Source organism: Crotalus tigris, unplaced genomic scaffold (genome assembly GCF_016545835.1).
Source record: "Crotalus tigris isolate CLP2741 ecotype Arizona unplaced genomic scaffold, ASM1654583v1 scf7180000024427.8105951120:4207309, whole genome shotgun sequence".
In the NCBI taxonomy this organism is placed as follows: domain Eukaryota; kingdom Metazoa; phylum Chordata; class Lepidosauria; order Squamata; family Viperidae; genus Crotalus; species Crotalus tigris.
In genome coordinates, this window is record NW_024100595.1 from 3,146,400 (window position 1) to 3,163,857 (window position 17,458).

Consider the following 17,458-nt stretch of genomic DNA (forward strand, 5'->3'; position numbering starts at 1 on the left):
AATAGACTCTCTTGAATAGAGTCTAATTCTATTGGCTTTCAAAAGCCAATAGGAATTGTCCAGGCTGTCTCTGCCCTGCTGAGCCCGCCAAAAGTCCCATTCTGCAAATGGTGCTGCACCAGTTGAGTAGTCCTTGACTTACGACCAGTTGGGGGTCACGGCATTAAAAAGGTTGAGAACCACTGCTCTAATTGTACAAAATGAGTATACATATAAAACAATTTAAAAGAGCTAAGGAAAAATGCCGCTTAACAAGTTGTAAAATCAAACCAGCTCAATTTTGGTTTGCACCATGCAAGGTAGCTTCCATTTTAGACCCAGGTAGTAGAAATCAGGTAGCTGAGATGTTTGGAGTCTGAAGGATGATGAGAGACGTGCTGAAAAACATGGCTTCCTGGGCAGAAAGATGAAGATGGTGTCTAAACGATCTAAGTCTACTTGGTCATCTTCAAAAATAAGGTCCAGGGGTTGTCAAGGCCTAAAGGACCTGGAGTTCAGTGCCTTTTAGCTTTTGCCTTCGGCTGGGGTGGACGGTTGAGGTAGCCGAGGCGCTTGTAGTTTATAAACAGGAGGGCAAAGTTGAGGATGTAGGTGCTGATGCAAATCACACAGAAATCATGGAGCACATAAAAAAGGATGTAGGCCAAGTAGAGAGATCCAGCAATGGAGACCAACGAAGAGCCCACTAGAGTAATGGCTGCCAGGTTGTGGTTAAAGAAACCTATGAGGAGGAACCAGAGTTAGCTTCTCTTCAGCAATTTGACAGAAATGCTGCTATTAGGAGTTAATAGTAAAAACAGGACTTGATCAATGAGCTCACACCCTAGAGCAGGGGTAGGCAACCTTGGCTCTTTTATGACTTGTGGACTTCAACTCCCAGAATTCCTGAGCCAGCCATGCTGGGAGTTGAATTCTGGGAGTTGAAGTCATAAAAGAGCCAAGGTTGCCTACCCCTGCCTTAGAGCAAGTGTCTTCAAACTTGGCAACTTTAAGATCTGTGGACTTCAACTCCCAGAATACCTGGCTGGCTGAGGAATTCTGGGAGTTGAAGTCCACAAGTCTTAAAGTTGCCAAGTCTGAAGAGCCCTGCTCTAGAGAAGTGTTTTTCAATCTGAGCAACTTTAAGATGCATGGACTTCAACTCCCACAATTCCCTAGCCTGCCATGCAGGCTGCAGGAAGAATCCCCCCCCCCTTGCTGGTTGGGGAATTCTGGAAGTTGAAATCTGAACATCTTAAATTTGTCAGGGTTCAAAAACAGTGTTAAAGTTGCTCAGATTGAAAAACACTGCACTAGAGAAAGACTTAAAGGTGGCTTGGCTCGAAGGTTTGTGTGAATCATGGTTCAGGGCTTACCACGGTTGTGTGAATTTACTTCATGTTTGATTAAACTATGGTTAAGCAAGCCATGGTTCATCATAACACATGAGCCCAGCTTACATCTGTTTCTCACTTGTCCTTTCCTGTGCTAACTACGGAGTGCCCACCTATCCCTGTAAAATCTCCCTCCGAAGATAACTTCCTGTTCTTTATCTTTGGTGTCCCCATAGTTCAACTCTTGTGCAACTCCTGTATCACATTCCTTAGCTACTAAGCACATTCTGTCCTGCAAAAAAAAATTTTTTTTTTTGAAGATTTTTCTTTTCTGCCTTTTTGCAGACCTGGGATTTTACCCAGCATTTATCATCTTCTATTTGCTTCCCACCCCTCCTATTCCAAATCCTCTTCTGTTGGTGCTCATGATTCAAGCAAGAACAACACAAGTAGTCCTTAACTTATTATCCATGATGTTTTTGCTAGAAACTAGCATTAATTCCAGTTTCTGGCAAAAAACAACAACCCCCACTTATTGGCTAAAATGGATTCCCTTAACCACCCCTACAAAGAAGCTTGTAAAATTGGGTGCAGTCACATGGTGACCTACTTAATGACTAGCATGACTTACGACTGTAACTCTGAGCTCAATTATGGTCATAAGTTGAGGACAACCTGTATTATGAATATTTGAGTAAGCCTGAAGATAAAGCAGCCCGCTGTTTCTTCTGCCAAGGAAGACAATGAATTAATGCTGGCTAGGGAGCCGCATGAAGAAACTGCACTAGCTAAACCTGCTTGGATGAGCATTTATGAAGACAGCCTACTAGCTCAGTGATGGCGAATCTTTTAGAGCAGGGGTGTCAAACTCAATTTCATTGAGGGCCGCATCAGCATTGCGGCTGCCTTCATGGGGCCGGGTGGGTGTGGCCAGGGTGGGTGCAGCCTACTGGGTGGGCATGGACAGAGTGGGTGTGGCCTACTGAATGGGCGTGGCCAGCTCTACATCGTTCGCATCAAGGGTGCCTGTGGGAGCCTGGGCAGGAGTGGGATAGATCTGAGTCTCTGGCAGAAGGGGGTGGGACCAGGGCAAGTGCCAAGGCAGGGTCCACTGGAGGAGCCTCACTGTTCCTCTCAGGCCATGCAGGGGGGGGGGGTGGCTTATGGAGCTAAGACTGAATGCATTTCAGCATAGATGGCCAACACAAAATTGTACATTGGCTCCCGGCTGGCCTGGGCCAGGGCTGTTTCCAGGATGGCTTTGTGGGCCACATGAAACCACTTCGCGGGCCGCATCCGGCCCCTGGGCCTTGTGTTTGACATGTCTGTTTTAGAGAATGCCCAACCCCCCCCCGCCCCCATCCCCGCTCCGCCCACTCCCGCTCCATGCCCTACCCCACCCACCACCTCAATGGCCTGCCGCAGATCGCCCAGGTGGCCCTGCAGTGCCATGGTGGTCACGCCCTCCACCCGCGCCCTGCAGCATCATCTGCGTGCGACAGGGCACAAGGGAGGAGTCTTGTCCCTGCTGCCCAGCTGCCATGTCCTTGGCTGCGCTGCTCCGCGCGGGCCACGCCCAGGGGCGACTCTCCTCTGGGGGGGGGCTGCTGGTGAGGAGGGGGCTGTGGGGGGAGGCGGGGCTGGGGCGACGGTGTGCATGCCCTCCGAGTGCTGCCTCTGGCACGCGTTCACAGGTTCGCCACCACTGGCCTAGTTTACAAGAACCCTGTCAACTTCCAGCTCAAGTTTCCAAGGATTATTTTCATTTCTGAAGGGCTTACTGTATATTGAATACAAGGCCTAGTAAAGGCGAGGTAAAACTAACTCTAAAAATCCCAAGGCATCAGACCGTACCATGTAACAATAACTTTCCCAGCCAAACCCCACCAGACGTAACGTAGCTCGTGCAAACATGTTCTCTTTGTTATGAGACCCGTCTGCTACCTTCTTCACACCTGCTAGAAAGTCCTTGAAAGGTTTCAATGCTGCCGACTTTCAGCAAGCTTCCGTAGAACTGCGAAGGTTTACTTTCTCTAACTAATCCATTCAAAAACAACACCTTCCCCCCCTTTATTCTAATGGCAAGAGACAAACAGAGAGGCACGTAGCTGCCAAATTTTCACTCTTGACAACCCCACAATGTGAACAGTTCTAAGCGCTTAGAGCAGGGGTGTCAAACTCAATTTCATTGAGGGCCGCATCAGTATTGCGGTTGCTCTCGGGGGGAGGGACGGGTAGGTGTGGCCAGGGTGTGGCCTACTGGGTGGGCATGGCCAGCTCTACATCGTTCGCGTCAAGGGTGCCTGTGGGGGCCTGGGCAGGAGTGGGACAGATCTGAGGATCTCTGGCAGAAGGGGCTGGGATCGGGGCAAGTGCCAAGGCATGGTCCATTGGAGGTGCCTCACTGTTCCTCTCAGGCATGCGGGGGGTGGGGGTGGGGGCTGGATGGTAGCGCAGGCTGCCCAGAGTCCTAGGCAGCAGAGGTCAAATGCCCAGCCTGGCCCTCAAGCACCTGCGGCAACAAGCTCTTTCCAGACGGTCTTGTGGAGCATAGATGGCCACCACAAAATTGTACATTGGCTCCCAGCTGGTCTGGGCCAGGGCCAAGGCAGAAGGGGCCGTTCCCTTACTGTTTCTAGGATGGCTTCGTGGGCCACATGAAACCACTTCGTGGGCCGCATCCGGCCCCCGGGCCTTGTGTTTGACATGTCTGACTTAAAGAAAAGACAAGCTATACACCTTAACCAAGAGCAACAGGGTTGTGAGGCAATCTGGATCTCAAGAGGGCAAAAGGACGGACCTCTCTTCATCATGCTTTCTCTTGCACGTCCTCTGCCTCTTACTCACCCAGAAGTATCTGCAGAATGTAGAAAATAATCCCAAAAATGCTGTTTGGCTGATTGAAGAGGCTGTGAGGTCCCAGAAGGTCTGCCACCAAGCCAAAACCACGACCCCACCTGGAAGATATAATGCTGGGTAATGACTACAGCGACGATAAGCAGAGATTGGGATGTGAAATTCCTGAGAATCTTGACTTGAAGCTAGATGGGGAAATTAAAACACAACACACAGTCCTGGAAGAGGTGCAGGATATAGTCCAGTGGTGGCGAACCTATGGCACGCGTGCCACAGGCAGCACGCAGAGCCATCCCTGTGGGCAGGTGCACCATTGCTGGGCTCCTCTCCTCCCCCTCTCCATGCATGCGGAGTCTGGGAAGAGCTGCGAGAGCTGGGCGGGGTGAGGGAACCTATAAAAAGAGCAGTCTTGGCAGGAGAGTGAGTGAGTGGCCTTTGGAAGTGACCAGTGGTGGGTTTAAAATCATTTTAACAACTGGTTCTCTGCCTTGCCTTGCCTTCCCTTTGTCTTGGTCGGGCTGGGCTGCTCGAAGGGGTCAGCTGGGGTGGGGGCAGGAAGGTGGGGGTCATCAGGTCCTGGCTGGGGAAAGTCGAGGGGGTCTGGCTAGGGGGGGCTAGAGGGCCGGGATGCCTCTGCGGAGGAAAGCCACTACCCCCCCGCCGGCCGAGCCTCTCATCCACACTGTGGTCATGTAGGAGTGCGTAGAAGGAGCATGGGGCGGGGGGGCAGCCAGCAGGGGGGAATCAGAGCCGCCATCTTCCTTCCGCAGTGCAGCCCCATTGGCGTGGGCAGAGACGGCCCGGGGACGGCCGGAAAGGAGCTCTCACCCGCCAGAGACCCCCTGGACCACCCCCAATCCTGCCCGGCCCCCACAGGTGTCCCTCCTCCACGAGCATCATCGAGGTGGCCACACCAACTGCGGCCACACCCACCGAGTCGGCCGTGGCCACGCCCACCCGGCACCCAGCGATAAATAAATGGGTTATGGGTTGCGATTTGGGTACTCTAAAAGGTTCGCCACCACTGATATAGTCTTTCCTGTGACACTTCACAGAAGGGAAATTGGACTTAGAAGAAACGGGAGAAAAAGACTACACATTTATGATCAACAACAGAAATTCTGTTGTTAAGCAAGGTGGTTATTTGGTGCCTCACGCCCGATTTTATGACTGGCTGTTCGGCCAACCACTGCAGTCGTTCAGTATCATGCAGTCATTAAGCAAAACTGCTTCCCTCATTGAGGTCGCTTTTTACTGGAAGTCGGGCAGGAAGGTTGCAAATGGTGATCACATGACTCGGGGACGCTGCGCCCATCCCAAACACATGCTGCTTACCAAATGCCCAAATTCTGTTCCCTTGAGCTCGGAGATGCTACAGACAATTTTAAGTGTGTCGGGCATGAAGAGTCAGGACGACCTTGCACATGTACAGCTCATGTCTATACACAAGAATCTAATCAACTAATAGCCAGCACTAAACTGGTGCTAGATAAGACTTAACAGAATTTAAGGAGGCTGGACTTGTTTGTGGGAACGTATCAACTCCAGGCTAATTCCTGTCTTGACTTCACCTCCAGATGCTGCCTTGTCTTTTCCTACAGTATGCACAGTAAGTTTTTCTAGGTCCACTGTAACATTAAACAGTCACCAAACAAATGGTTGTAAGTCAAGAACTAGCTGTATTAATGCTTCTCGACTTCGTCGTTGGAGAAGACTCCTGAAAATACCATGGACTGGCAAGAAAACAAGCAAATGGAGCATCACTCTGCCCCTCCCTTGCCTCATATTTTATTTTATTTTACAGGCTCCCCAAACTCCCACATGCTTCTGGACATCTTACGACAAAAAAACCAGCTTATTAAATAAAAAATTAAACAACGAACCAGAAGAGCAAAGTAGGAAAACCAAAAACACAGTGAAAATACAAAAGAGAGCTTCATGGTCCCTCTGACCCCAAAGTCTGGGAGTCTTCTATAATTTCCAGAATGCCATCAGGCTGGAAGCCCCATGAATCTCTGGTGGGGAATTGGTTGAGAGGGCAGGAACTGCCAAAGCTGACCCGCCCTGCTGAATCAAACCAGACAGACAGAGATAATTAAAGATAAGCAGTCCTTATGTAACCAGGCCCTGTGCTATGCAAGGTTTTAAACCAGCATCATGAATTGCATCCAGAAGTCAACTGCCAATCAGTGCAGCTCATGCAATATTTGCAAATGATGGGAAACTGTGCCAACTTTTACATTATCTTTAGTGGAGCATGCAAACCAGCGTCTGGATTTCTTGCGTCAGACAAGAAGAGCACATCTTTCTCCTCCTGTCCTGACCACTTTTTACAGAGGCACGATTGAGAGTGTTTTAACAAACTGCATCACTGCTTGGTTTGGTGGTAGCAGAGCCACAGTAGAAGGTCCATACAGAGAGTGGTAAGGACAGCTGAAAAGAATATAGAAAGCTCGCTTCCCATTGTTCAGGATATTGCTTATAAGCATTATGTGCTTAGAGCTCGACGCATTGTTAGGGACACCATATACCCACTTCACGGTCTGTTTCTGCTGCTCCCCTTTGGGAGGAGGGTTCGAAGTATTTATAACAGAACTACTAGATTCTGTAACAGCTTTGTTCCTTATGCCATCCTTCTTGTAAATTTTCAAAAGAAAAAAAAATCTGCCATGTATATGTATACATTCGAACTAGACTGTGATGTTTCTCTGTGTCATATATGTGTGCGTGTGTGTGGGTATATGCATAATGGTATTTTTTTTTGAGAGCTGAATGCCACAAGTTTCATTTTAATGTATGCTGATTAATGTACATTTAAAGTGACAATAAAGATTCGATTCTATTCTATTCTGTTCTATTCTATTCTCTCTTTTGTATCCTTTTCAGTTCTTTTCTCTCTTGGCCTCCAGAAGACACTCATCTGTCATTGGAGTTGAGAGGCATCCAAAAATCAATCAAGGCTTTTTCAGTGGGGCGGGAAAAGAGAATTCACATTACAGCTCAAATGCTGGTTCTGCTGGGAAAGACTGTCTTCCCCCAACTCCTCAGATTTCCTGGAAATTATGTTCAAGCCTAACCAGAGACCAAAATGAGAAGGCCACTTCAACTAAATTGTAGAGTAGAGAGTCCTGGGCCAGGAGCCACGTAGATGAAGAGACAGAACAGGGGAGAAGAGAACCACAGTATCAAACCTTGCAAAAGTTCGATTCTATTCCAGCCTGGGATAAAACTTTCTCCATAATTAACTTTCTCTGAACGGAAGGACCGTCCTTTTCATTTGCATGGAGAATTTTTATTTATTTGTATCTCACCTATTGTTATTATTTTTTTACAAATGATTAATGCACACAACTCCTCTCCTGCAGCTGAAACATTTCCAAATACAGCACAGAACATTATCCCAGGGAGAATGGAACCTAAACTGTGTAATTCTGATCCCTTTTTTTTTGTAAAGGCTCACTTATGACCACAATTGAGCTCAAAATTTCCATTGCTAAGCAAGTCAGTTGTTAAGTGAGTTTTGCGCCATTTTACATCTCTTTTTGCCACAGTTGTTAAGCAAATCATAGTGGTTCTTAAGTGAATCATGTAGCCATTGAACAAATCTGGCTTACATTTATGCACCCAAATTTTGATCACATGACCATGGGGATGCTGCAATGGTCGTTAAGTGGGAAAACCTGTCATAACTTCCTTTTTCAGTGCTGTTGTAACTTGGAGGGGGTCACTAAATGAATGATTATAAGTCAAGGACTACCTATCATGAGAGAACATATCCAGAAGACTGAAAGCTGAGATCACAAGAGACATTAGTCAGCTCTATAATATCAGCTGTGCAGGGGGGGGGCAGTTTGGTCATGGAAGAGTGAGTTGAAATGCATTCTGTATATGCACAGAGAGCTTCTGGGTGCTTGAAGCTAAAGCAGAATTTCATCTCCTTCTCCAGCCATAACTTTTCCAAAAGATGGCCCCCTTCAATTCTCACAGTTAACAGCAACCCCCCCTACCCCAAGCTTTTCTCATCCTTCAATCTTCTGCAATTCTGCAAAGGGAGAAGCAACCTAGAACTAAGGAGAAACTTCCCAACAGTTAGAACAATTAACCAGTGGAACAACCTGCCTCCAGAAGCGATGAATGCACTGGAAGTTTTTAAGAAGAAACTGGACAGCCATTTGTCCAAAACGGTGTAGGGTTTCCTGCCTGAGCAGGGGGTTCAACTAGATGACCTCCAAGGTCCCTTCCAACTTTATCATTATTATTATTAATTTAGCGACTACCACCTTTTAAAATTCAGCTTCCTAAGCAAAAGTCTGTAGACCAGGGGTGTTTCAACTGTGGCAGCTTGAAGATGCCTGGAATTCAACTCCCAGAATTCCCCAGCCACAACAGAGGGATTGCTGCCTAAATACTGCCATCTTCCTGATGCACTGGGAGGCTTATCCCCTAAATATAAATCTTTAAAATAAAAGTTATGATATGACATGATAAAATAAAGCCTTTGCCAGAAGAAGCCATTGCAAGGAGGAACAAGAAATGACAAAAACAGCACTGCTCTTAGGGGATGCCCCCTTTTGTACACGCACCATGGTGTTGCACACAGATCCAACAAGAGTTGCAGCAGGATTGCCACCAGCCACAGCCATCCCACACACAGGGAGAGTAGTTTGAGGAGGCTGCGGTAGCAGAAAAGAAGCAGTACCAATAGCAAGACCCGATTGGCTTCTTCTGGGCTAAGATCAGGCCAGCTTCATGCAGTACAATTCAGGGGTCATCAACCATGGCAACTTTAAGACTTGTGGACTTCAACTCCCAGAATTCCTCAGCCAGCTTTGCTGAGGAATTCTGGGAGTTGAAGTCCACAAGTCTTAAAGTTGCCATGGTTGAGGACCCCTGCAATACATGGACAGGAGACCACCAGGGGGCCCCAGGGCTGCAGGTTCGATTGGGAGGGCAGAAAAACGCCTTAAAGGAGGCAAAAAGAACAGCCACTTCCGGATTGTTGCTAGGAAAATTACCGGATGTCCAAAAACCAGGCTCGACTCTAAAAGCGTCCTTGTGCCCCCTAAACCTCCGTCCAGGCGCGGAAGGCAGAGCCAAGAATAGCGCAACCTTCCCGCTCTCTGAATTCCCTGGTGGTCTCCCGTCCGGAATAAACGTCTACACCTGGAAAAGGAGAAGTCGCTCGGGTATTCTCCGCGCTTCCTCAACTCCACCCCTTCCACTTAATGGAAGTGGATGCAAGCGCAAGAGGGCGGAGACGCTTAGGATCCGCTGGATCGGAGTTGGGGCACCACCGACCTGGAGGTGAAGACGCGGGAGCAGCTGATATCGGGGCTGATGTCGCACATAGCCCGGTAGGCGGCGTCGCGCTCCTTGGAAGTCTCTACGTGCAAGGCGTAAATAGAGAGCGCCAGCCCCGCCGCGCAGAGCAGCAGCCGGATTACGCGCTCCCACCTGGGCACCGTCATCCTGCCGTCGGCCTCCAGGCGAGGACACTGACCGCTTGAGCCAATACCGCTTTGTTCCAGCCTGGCCCTGGGACACTAGGCCGCTTCCCATTGGCCCGCCTTGCCTGCGTTCGAACAGGCATCCCCGCCAGTCAGAGAGCGAAGGAGGGAAAGGAGCAAGGCATGCTGGGGATTGCAGTCTAGCGTTCCCTAAATAGGAGGGGGGGTCTTCTTTCTGCGCATTTCGGATTGGCTGGGGATCAAGAAGGTTATAGACTAGTATGGGAAGTCAGAGCCCCGGAGAAGGAAATATTAAAAGGGCAGAAAAATATGTTTTTCCTCAAAAGGATTTTTAAAAGCAGGAGCCAGCTCTGCCCCCAAATCTCTGTATCCCAAACAGGAGCCAGCCCTATACAAATGCAAATGTAAAACCATCGGAAAGTTTGTCAAGACAAAGAGACTTAAAATCTGCATACCCCACCCAAACTCTAGGAGTCATTAGCCCCACCACCAGGGAAGCAGGATATGATAATAGGCTTAACCCCATAGATATCAAGGCCTAGAAAAGCACTCAGAAATAGCCTCAAAATTCATGCCACAGAAACAGGAAACTTCCAAAAAAACCCTACTACCCATGTGCTCAGCCTTTCTCTCCTCTATTCTTTCCTGAAGAACCATCTTTCTGCTTCTTCAATAAACTGTAACCTTCCCAAAGCAGTCGCCATGTTGCTTATTCCCGGCTTGGATGAATCAGGATGAAGACTTTAATCCAACACTAGGAAGATGTGCCACCGGAGGTCTTAAAAGGCATGGGCTCCCTCTAGTCCGGTGGAAGTCTGGTAATCCCATGGACATGCCTTGAATTAGAGCAGGGGTAAGCAACTTCGGCTCTTTTATGACTCATGGACTTTGACTCAGGAATTCTGGGAGTTCAAGTCCATGAGTCATAAAAGAGCCGAGGTTGCCTAACCCTGAATTAGAGCAACAATACAGAAATGGTTGAAAATTGTCCTTCGGGGATGTTTTTCCCACATTAGACTACAGTGTGGCTCTGATGCTTGCATCCGACTGCTGTATTCACCAGATGCAACCTTGTTTAGCATTTCTAAGAGGATTGGGGTAGTGGGGCCTTGGTGGTGATAGGTAACTCTTCCCACAATTTTGTAGACCAGTGGTTCTCAACCTTTTTAATGCCGCGACCCCCAACCAGTTGTAAGTTGAGGACTACTCAACCGATCGTAAGTCGAGGACTAGTCAACTGGTGCAGCACTGTTTGCAGAATGGGACTTTTGGCAGGCTCAGCAGGGCAGAGACAGCCTGGACAATTCCTATTGGCTTTTGAAAGCCATTAGAATTAGACTCTATTCAAGAGAGTCTATTTTATTGGCTTTCAAAAGCCAATAGAATAAAAGGGAGTAGCACAGCTAAGGAAAAGGGGGAAAAAATGGCGGATTGCGTTGTTTGGCGACCCCCGTGAAATGGTCGTTCGACCCCAAATGGGGTCCCGACCCACAGGTTGAGAACCACTCTTGTAGACGGAGGCAAAAATGCTAAGAGTTTCTCCGTCTCTGCTGCTGGCCGGTAGTCATCCAGATTCTTTGTGGCCTGGATCAGGGGGCTTTAATTCTGACGGGAGCTGCCCTTGGGCTGTGGAGCTGTGTGGCTAGAAAGAATACAGCTACTGGTTATGATTTATTTAATTTGGTGTGAATATGCCTTCATTTGGGGAGGAAAGCTATGGCAAATCTAGACAGCATACTAAAAAGCAGAGACATCATCATTGGCATCCTTCAGTCTTGAGAGACTATGGTATCGTGCTCTGAAAAGAGGTCCTAAGGCAGCATCTGGTGTGGCTTTGAGAATGGCAGTCCCTTGCACATGAGGGCAGATATAATCTGTCCCCTGTCCAGCCCTCAGATTTCACTGGTTCCGATACTGTCTCTTTGCCTCAGCCTGCCGTACAGGTTTCTCTTCGTATTTCCAACCATGCTGCGTCTTTAGCCTCCAGGCTGAATAATCAGAGGTCAAGGATTCCAGCTGTTAATGTCCATTCCCAAGGCCTTTAGTCCCTCTTGCAGATATTCTTGTATCGCAGCTTAGGTCTCCCTCTAGGGCGCTTTCCCTGCACTAGTTCTCCATACAGGAGATCTTTCGGGATCCGACCATCAGCCATTCTCACGACATGCCCAAGCCAGCGTAGACGTCGCTGTTTCAATAGTGTATACATGCTAGAGATTCCAGCACATTTCAGGACTGCGCTGCTTGGAACTTTGTCATGCCAGGTGATGCCGAGAATATGTTGAGACATCACCCTGCCAACAAAAGGGCGTATAGTCCAGGCCATGGTTTTCCCAGTTGCAATGTATGGCTGTGAAAGTTGGACCATAAGAAAGGCTGAGCGCCAAAGAACTGAGGCCTTTGAACTATGGTGCTGGAGAAGACTCCTGCGAGTCTCCTGGACTGCAAGGCGTTCAAACCGGTCAGTCCTAGAGGAGATCAACCCTGACTGCTCTTTAGAAGGCCAGATCCTGAAGTTGAAACTCAAATACTTTGGCCACCTAATGAGAAGGAAGGACTCACTGGAGAAGAGCCTAATGCTGGGAAAGATTGAGGGCAATAGAAAAAGGGGACGACAGAGAATGAGGTGGCTGGATGGAGTCACTGAAGCAGTAGGCGTGAGCTTAAATGGACTCCAGAAGATGGTAGAGGACAGGAAGGCCTGGAGGAATGTTGTCCATGGGGTCGCGATGGGTTGGACACAACTTCGCAACTAATAAAAACAATGCCTTCATTATGACTGCCCAAAAGGAGAGACTTGCAGTTAGGTGCCTAAACAGGTTGGCATACATAGTTCTCAGGGAGGGTAGTTTTTAGCTGGAAGCATCTGCTAAAACAGCTGTTTGGGTTCACAGATTTTTTTTTTCCCAATAGAAGAACCAGGAAAAGAAAATCTTTAAATCTCTACCAAATGATTTAGAACGGAATTTCCCAACTGTGGCAAAATGTGTTGGCTGAGGAATTCTGGGAGTTGAAGTCCACGTGCCTTAAAGTTGCTAAGGTTGGAAAATTCTGATTTAGAACCATTGGGCAGCAAGTTGAGAAAGATGTTAAGGCTCCAAAGCAGAATTTAAGATTAAGCTATGAAGAGAAGGTGATCCCAACTAGCTAATTCAGCCGTTTCATAGCGACTTGCTGGTGTTTGCTGAGCCTCAATGATTAACCATGCAGCTTTGTTTTAAATAAACAGGAATGTCCAAATAATCCACAGAGATAAATCTCATGCACCACATTCATGCAGCTGGAAGTTTGCCAAGCCCTCGGTAATTTCTTGACTTATGACCACAATTGAGCACAAAATTGCTGTTGCTAAGTTCAGAAAGTCACATAAAGTGATCATATAACCCCAGGACGCCGCACCCGTCATAAATATGAACCAGTTGCCAAGTGTTCAAATTTTGATCACATGATCATGGGGATGCTGTGATGGCCATAAGTGTGAAAAACAGTCATAAGTCATTTTTTTTCAATGCCGTTGTAACTTTGAGCAACCACTAAACAAGTGGTTGTAAGTCGAGGACTACCTGTATGTGTGTAGTTATATAATAATAATAATAATAATAATAATAATAATAATAATAATAATAATAATAAAGTTGGAAGGGACCTTGGAGGTCATCAAGTCCAACCCCCTGCTCAGGCAGGAAACCCTACACCATTGCGGACAAATGGCTGTCCAGTCTCTTCTTAAAGACTTCCAGTGTTGGAGCATTCACCGTTTCTGGAGGCAGGCTGTTCTACTGATTAATTGTTCTAACTGTCAGGAAGTTTCTCCTTAGTTCTAGGTTGCTTCTCTCCTTGATGAGTTTCCATCCATTGCTTCTTGTCCTGCCTTCAGGCACCTTGGAGAATAGCTTGACTCCCTCTTCTTTGTGGCAGTCCCTGAGATACTGGAACGCTGCTATCATGTCATCCCTTCTCCTTCTCTTCATTAAACTGGACCTACCCAATTCCAGCAGCCGTTCCTTATATGCTTTAGCCTTCAGTCCCCTAATCATCTTTGTTGCTCTTCTCTGTACTTTCTAGAGTCTCAATATCTTTTTTACATCGTGGTGACCAAAACTGGATGTAGTATTCCAAGTGTGGCCTTACCAAGGCAGTGTAAAGTGGCATTAATACTTCACGTGATCTTGATTCTATCCCTCTGTTAATGCATTGCTTTCCTTTATTTTTATATCAACAGGACAATAGGCCTGAATGTGACTAGGATCCATACTTGGGAGAACCTGACCTTGTTAAATTTACCCAGGGAAGAAACAAGTATCTTCCTAGTGGTTAAGTAGCATTGGGTAAGGAAATGTTTAGTTCTATAATGGCCTAAAAAGATAGGACCAAAGGAATTGCTACTCCCCTAGCCAAATACTTATTATTTTAAAGGAAGGGAGGAAGGAAGGAAAAATCTTTAAATCAGGAGTGTTCAACCTTGGCAACTTTTAAGACTGGTGGACTTCAACTCCCAGAATTCCTCAGCCAGCCAATGAAGTCCACCAGTTTTAAAGTTGCCAAGTTGGACACTCCTGATTTAAATGGCATGAGATGGGGTAGGATCAAGGGATCTTAAAGCAATCAAAAGCTAATCTATCAGGAAAAAGTTTTCTTGTGGCTATGGGATAGTCTGTGTATTGTATAAGCTCTTCAGGGAACAGGGTTAACTGGTTGGTTGGCACGTTTAATAGGAGCACTTAATACTGCAATTGTTTGGCCCCAGGTCCCATTTTATAGGTGTCAGCTGAAATGGGTGTTCCATTGCTCTGTCAGGAAAGGAACACTTGATCTTTATAGCCAAATGTTAGAGGTTTACCTTGTTTTTTATTAATTGCATTAATTGTCCTTTAGGGAGGACAGTCCTCCTTTTGTAAGTTCTGTCCTCCCTCGAAAAGTGTCTTCCTTCATGTCCTCCTTTTCAATATTTGAAGACTAATCTGCAGGGCTTTTTTTTCTCATAGAAAGCTCAGAACGGCGTTCCGGTACCTTTTTTTGATGGGTTTTTTTTCCAACTTTTGCATGAGCTGTGCTACTCCCCCTATTGGCTTTCGAATGTCAATAGGAATTGCTGCTGAGTGCGCCAAAACACCCGCCCAGCAAACTTTGCACATGTAAGTTGTCTGCAGCGAAGGCGAATTGGCAGGAACTTTGCACCCCTCCCTGCTACCCAACTACACCATCTCCTAATTAGTCCCAAAGATATCTGGAGGAGACTGGAGCGGCGATGCCACGGTAACTTTCTCTTGATCTTTGCCCCTGCTAGGGCAATAATGGCTGCGGGCACAAGAGGCAGGGGCAGTGGGGCTGCTGCGGGCGGGGGTATGAGGGCAGCGGTGGCCGGCTGCCCCCCGTGCTGTGAGAGCCACGGGGTCTGCTCTACACAGGACTGTGCAGGTAGGGCAGTGGTGCCGGTAGGGTGGCAGCAGGCGGGGTGTGTCAACGGTGGGCTGCCCTCCCCGGGGCCGGGGCCGGCACAGCTGGTGCATTGGGAGCCGCGGGGCCCGCTCTACACGGCGGGGCAGCAGTGCTGGCGGGGCGGCTGCAGGCAGGGGCACGGCATGTAAGCATAATTACAATATAAAATGTTATTGTTACAAATGTTTTTTATTATGCATTTATCATATTATAGTGTATTCTGTATTATTGTTGCAATGAATAAAATGTTTCTTTTATTTACGATATTTTTTATTCAATTTATTTGTGTCCTCCTTTTCATTATAAAAAAGTTGGTCACCTTAATGTAATGCCTACATTTTGTTGCTTTTTATTTATTTATATTTTATTTATTGCATTTTGGAATGGCCCATCTCCTTCACAAAGAGAGTCTGGGCGGTATACAATAAAATATTTAAAAAGATTAAAAACAGTATACGAAAGTTAAAATTTAAAAAAGGCAGTGTTAAATCCTGCATTTGTGCAACTCACTTTCTCTTTCTGATTGCTTAGATCATTTTGCAACAATTATTGGCTAAAAGCTTGTTTTAAATATACCCATAGTAGCATGAATATGCAGCTTCTATTTCTAACGTAGCATGCTGTGATAGCATGTCTTGTATGGAAAAGCAGAAGGAAGAATGGCACCTTCAGGCAGATTTAGTCTAATGTATGTACATTTAAAAAATAACAATAAAATATGGTCTGTGTTTTTCCAAGGTACAAATTAATACTGTAGTACAGGTAGTCCTTGACTTACAACCACAAGGGAGCCCCACATTTATATTGCTAAGCAAGACCGTTTTTAAGTAAATGGCGCCCCATTTGAAAACCTTTTTGTCATGGTTAAATGAATCACTGCACTTCTTAAGCCAGCGGTTCTCAACCTATGGGTCGCGACCCCATTTGGGATCGATCGACCATTTCTCGGGGGTTGCCAAACAAGGCGATCCGCCATTTTTCCCCCTCGGGGTGGTGCCGCGCATGCGTGCCGCGCATGGGGGTGGCCCGTGCATGCGTGCCGCGCATGGGGGTGGCCCGCGTATGGGGGCGGTGCTACGCATGTGCGCTGCGCCGCGCATGCACAGCACGTTTGTGTGACGGGGGTCGCCGTCACACAAACGTTGAGAACCACTGTCTTAAGCGAATCATGTAGCCGTTAAGTGAATCTGGCTTCCCTCATTGACTTTGCTTGTTAGAAGCTGGCTGGGAAGGTTACAAATGGTGGTCACATGACCTTGGGTTGTGGCAACCGTCATAAATACATGCCAGTTACCAAGCGCTGAAGTTTTGATCATGCGGATGTACAAAATCTATCAATTCAAATTAATAGATTGTTTTCAAAGAAACTTCACAGGACCTATGAATACTGTAATATATATATATATATATATATATATATATATATATATATATATATATATATATTACTGTTTTTTGAAGCATGAATATATATATTCCTAGGCCCTGTGAAGTTGAAAAAAACAGTTCTTGGTTTGCATTCCTGCACAATTGATCTTCTTATCAGTCCAAGGTTATATACATATATATATATATATATTCTGAGGTTTTCGCGGGTGTTTGTATGTAGGTCTTTGGTTATTCGGGTTTTCTCCCACGTAAAATTGGAAGTGTCTTGGCGACGTTTCAACGAAGTCTCATTCGTCATCTTCAGGCTGGTGCTTTCGGCTTCGTGCTTCTAGGAGAAATCCTAGAAGCACGAAGCCGTGCTCCTAGAAGCACGAAGCTGAAAGCACCAGCCTGAAGATGACAAATGAGACTTCGTCGAAACGTCGCCAAGACACTTCCAATTTTACGTGGGAGAAAACCCGAATAACCAAAGATAGATAGATAGATAGATAGATAGATAGATAGATAGATAGATAGATAGATAAAAAAATCTTTTTAGTACCGTTCAGCCGGCATGAATTCCTGTATATATACATGTACATGTACATATTCATATATACAGGAATTCATGCTTCCAACTAATGGATGGTGCTAAAAAGAAGAATCAAATAAGGAACATCAAGGTGCAATTCAGGGTCCTGGTGGTCATTTGTAAAACTTTCAAGAAAGGGAGCCAGAAAATTGGAAGGACCCCTTTCTCTGATTGTCCAGCAGCCCAGCAGGAGAGTCATGCTCCATCTCTTAAAGAGTGCCATCTACTAAAACCAAAGAAGCGAGCGTTTCCTGTTGCTGAGTTTTTGCTTGTCCATCTCATCCATGATTAGGTTGTCCCTGACCCTCGTGGATGTTTGAAGAGCCTTAAGACCTGGCAGCCCTCCCAGGAATGCGGTTCTCGGAGGTTAGATGAGCCAGTGAGATACTATTGATTGACTGCTGATGGTTATCACCAGCTGCCAT

General features: G+C 46.7%; 1 protein-coding gene across 1 annotated transcript; it reads right to left on the bottom strand.

Annotated features, from left to right (window-relative positions):
- Positions 1-102: 102 nt before the first annotated feature.
- VKORC1 (vitamin K epoxide reductase complex subunit 1) lies at positions 103-9,954 on the bottom strand. Its single transcript, XM_039330462.1, has 3 exons — positions 9,468-9,954; positions 4,161-4,270; positions 103-721 (listed from the first exon to the last, which is right to left on the bottom strand). The coding sequence occupies exons 1-3, from the start codon at positions 9,635-9,637 to the stop codon at positions 495-497; spliced, it is 507 nt and encodes a 168-aa protein (XP_039186396.1). The 5' UTR covers positions 9,638-9,954; the 3' UTR covers positions 103-494.
- Between the last annotated feature and the right edge of the window lie 7,504 nt (positions 9,955-17,458).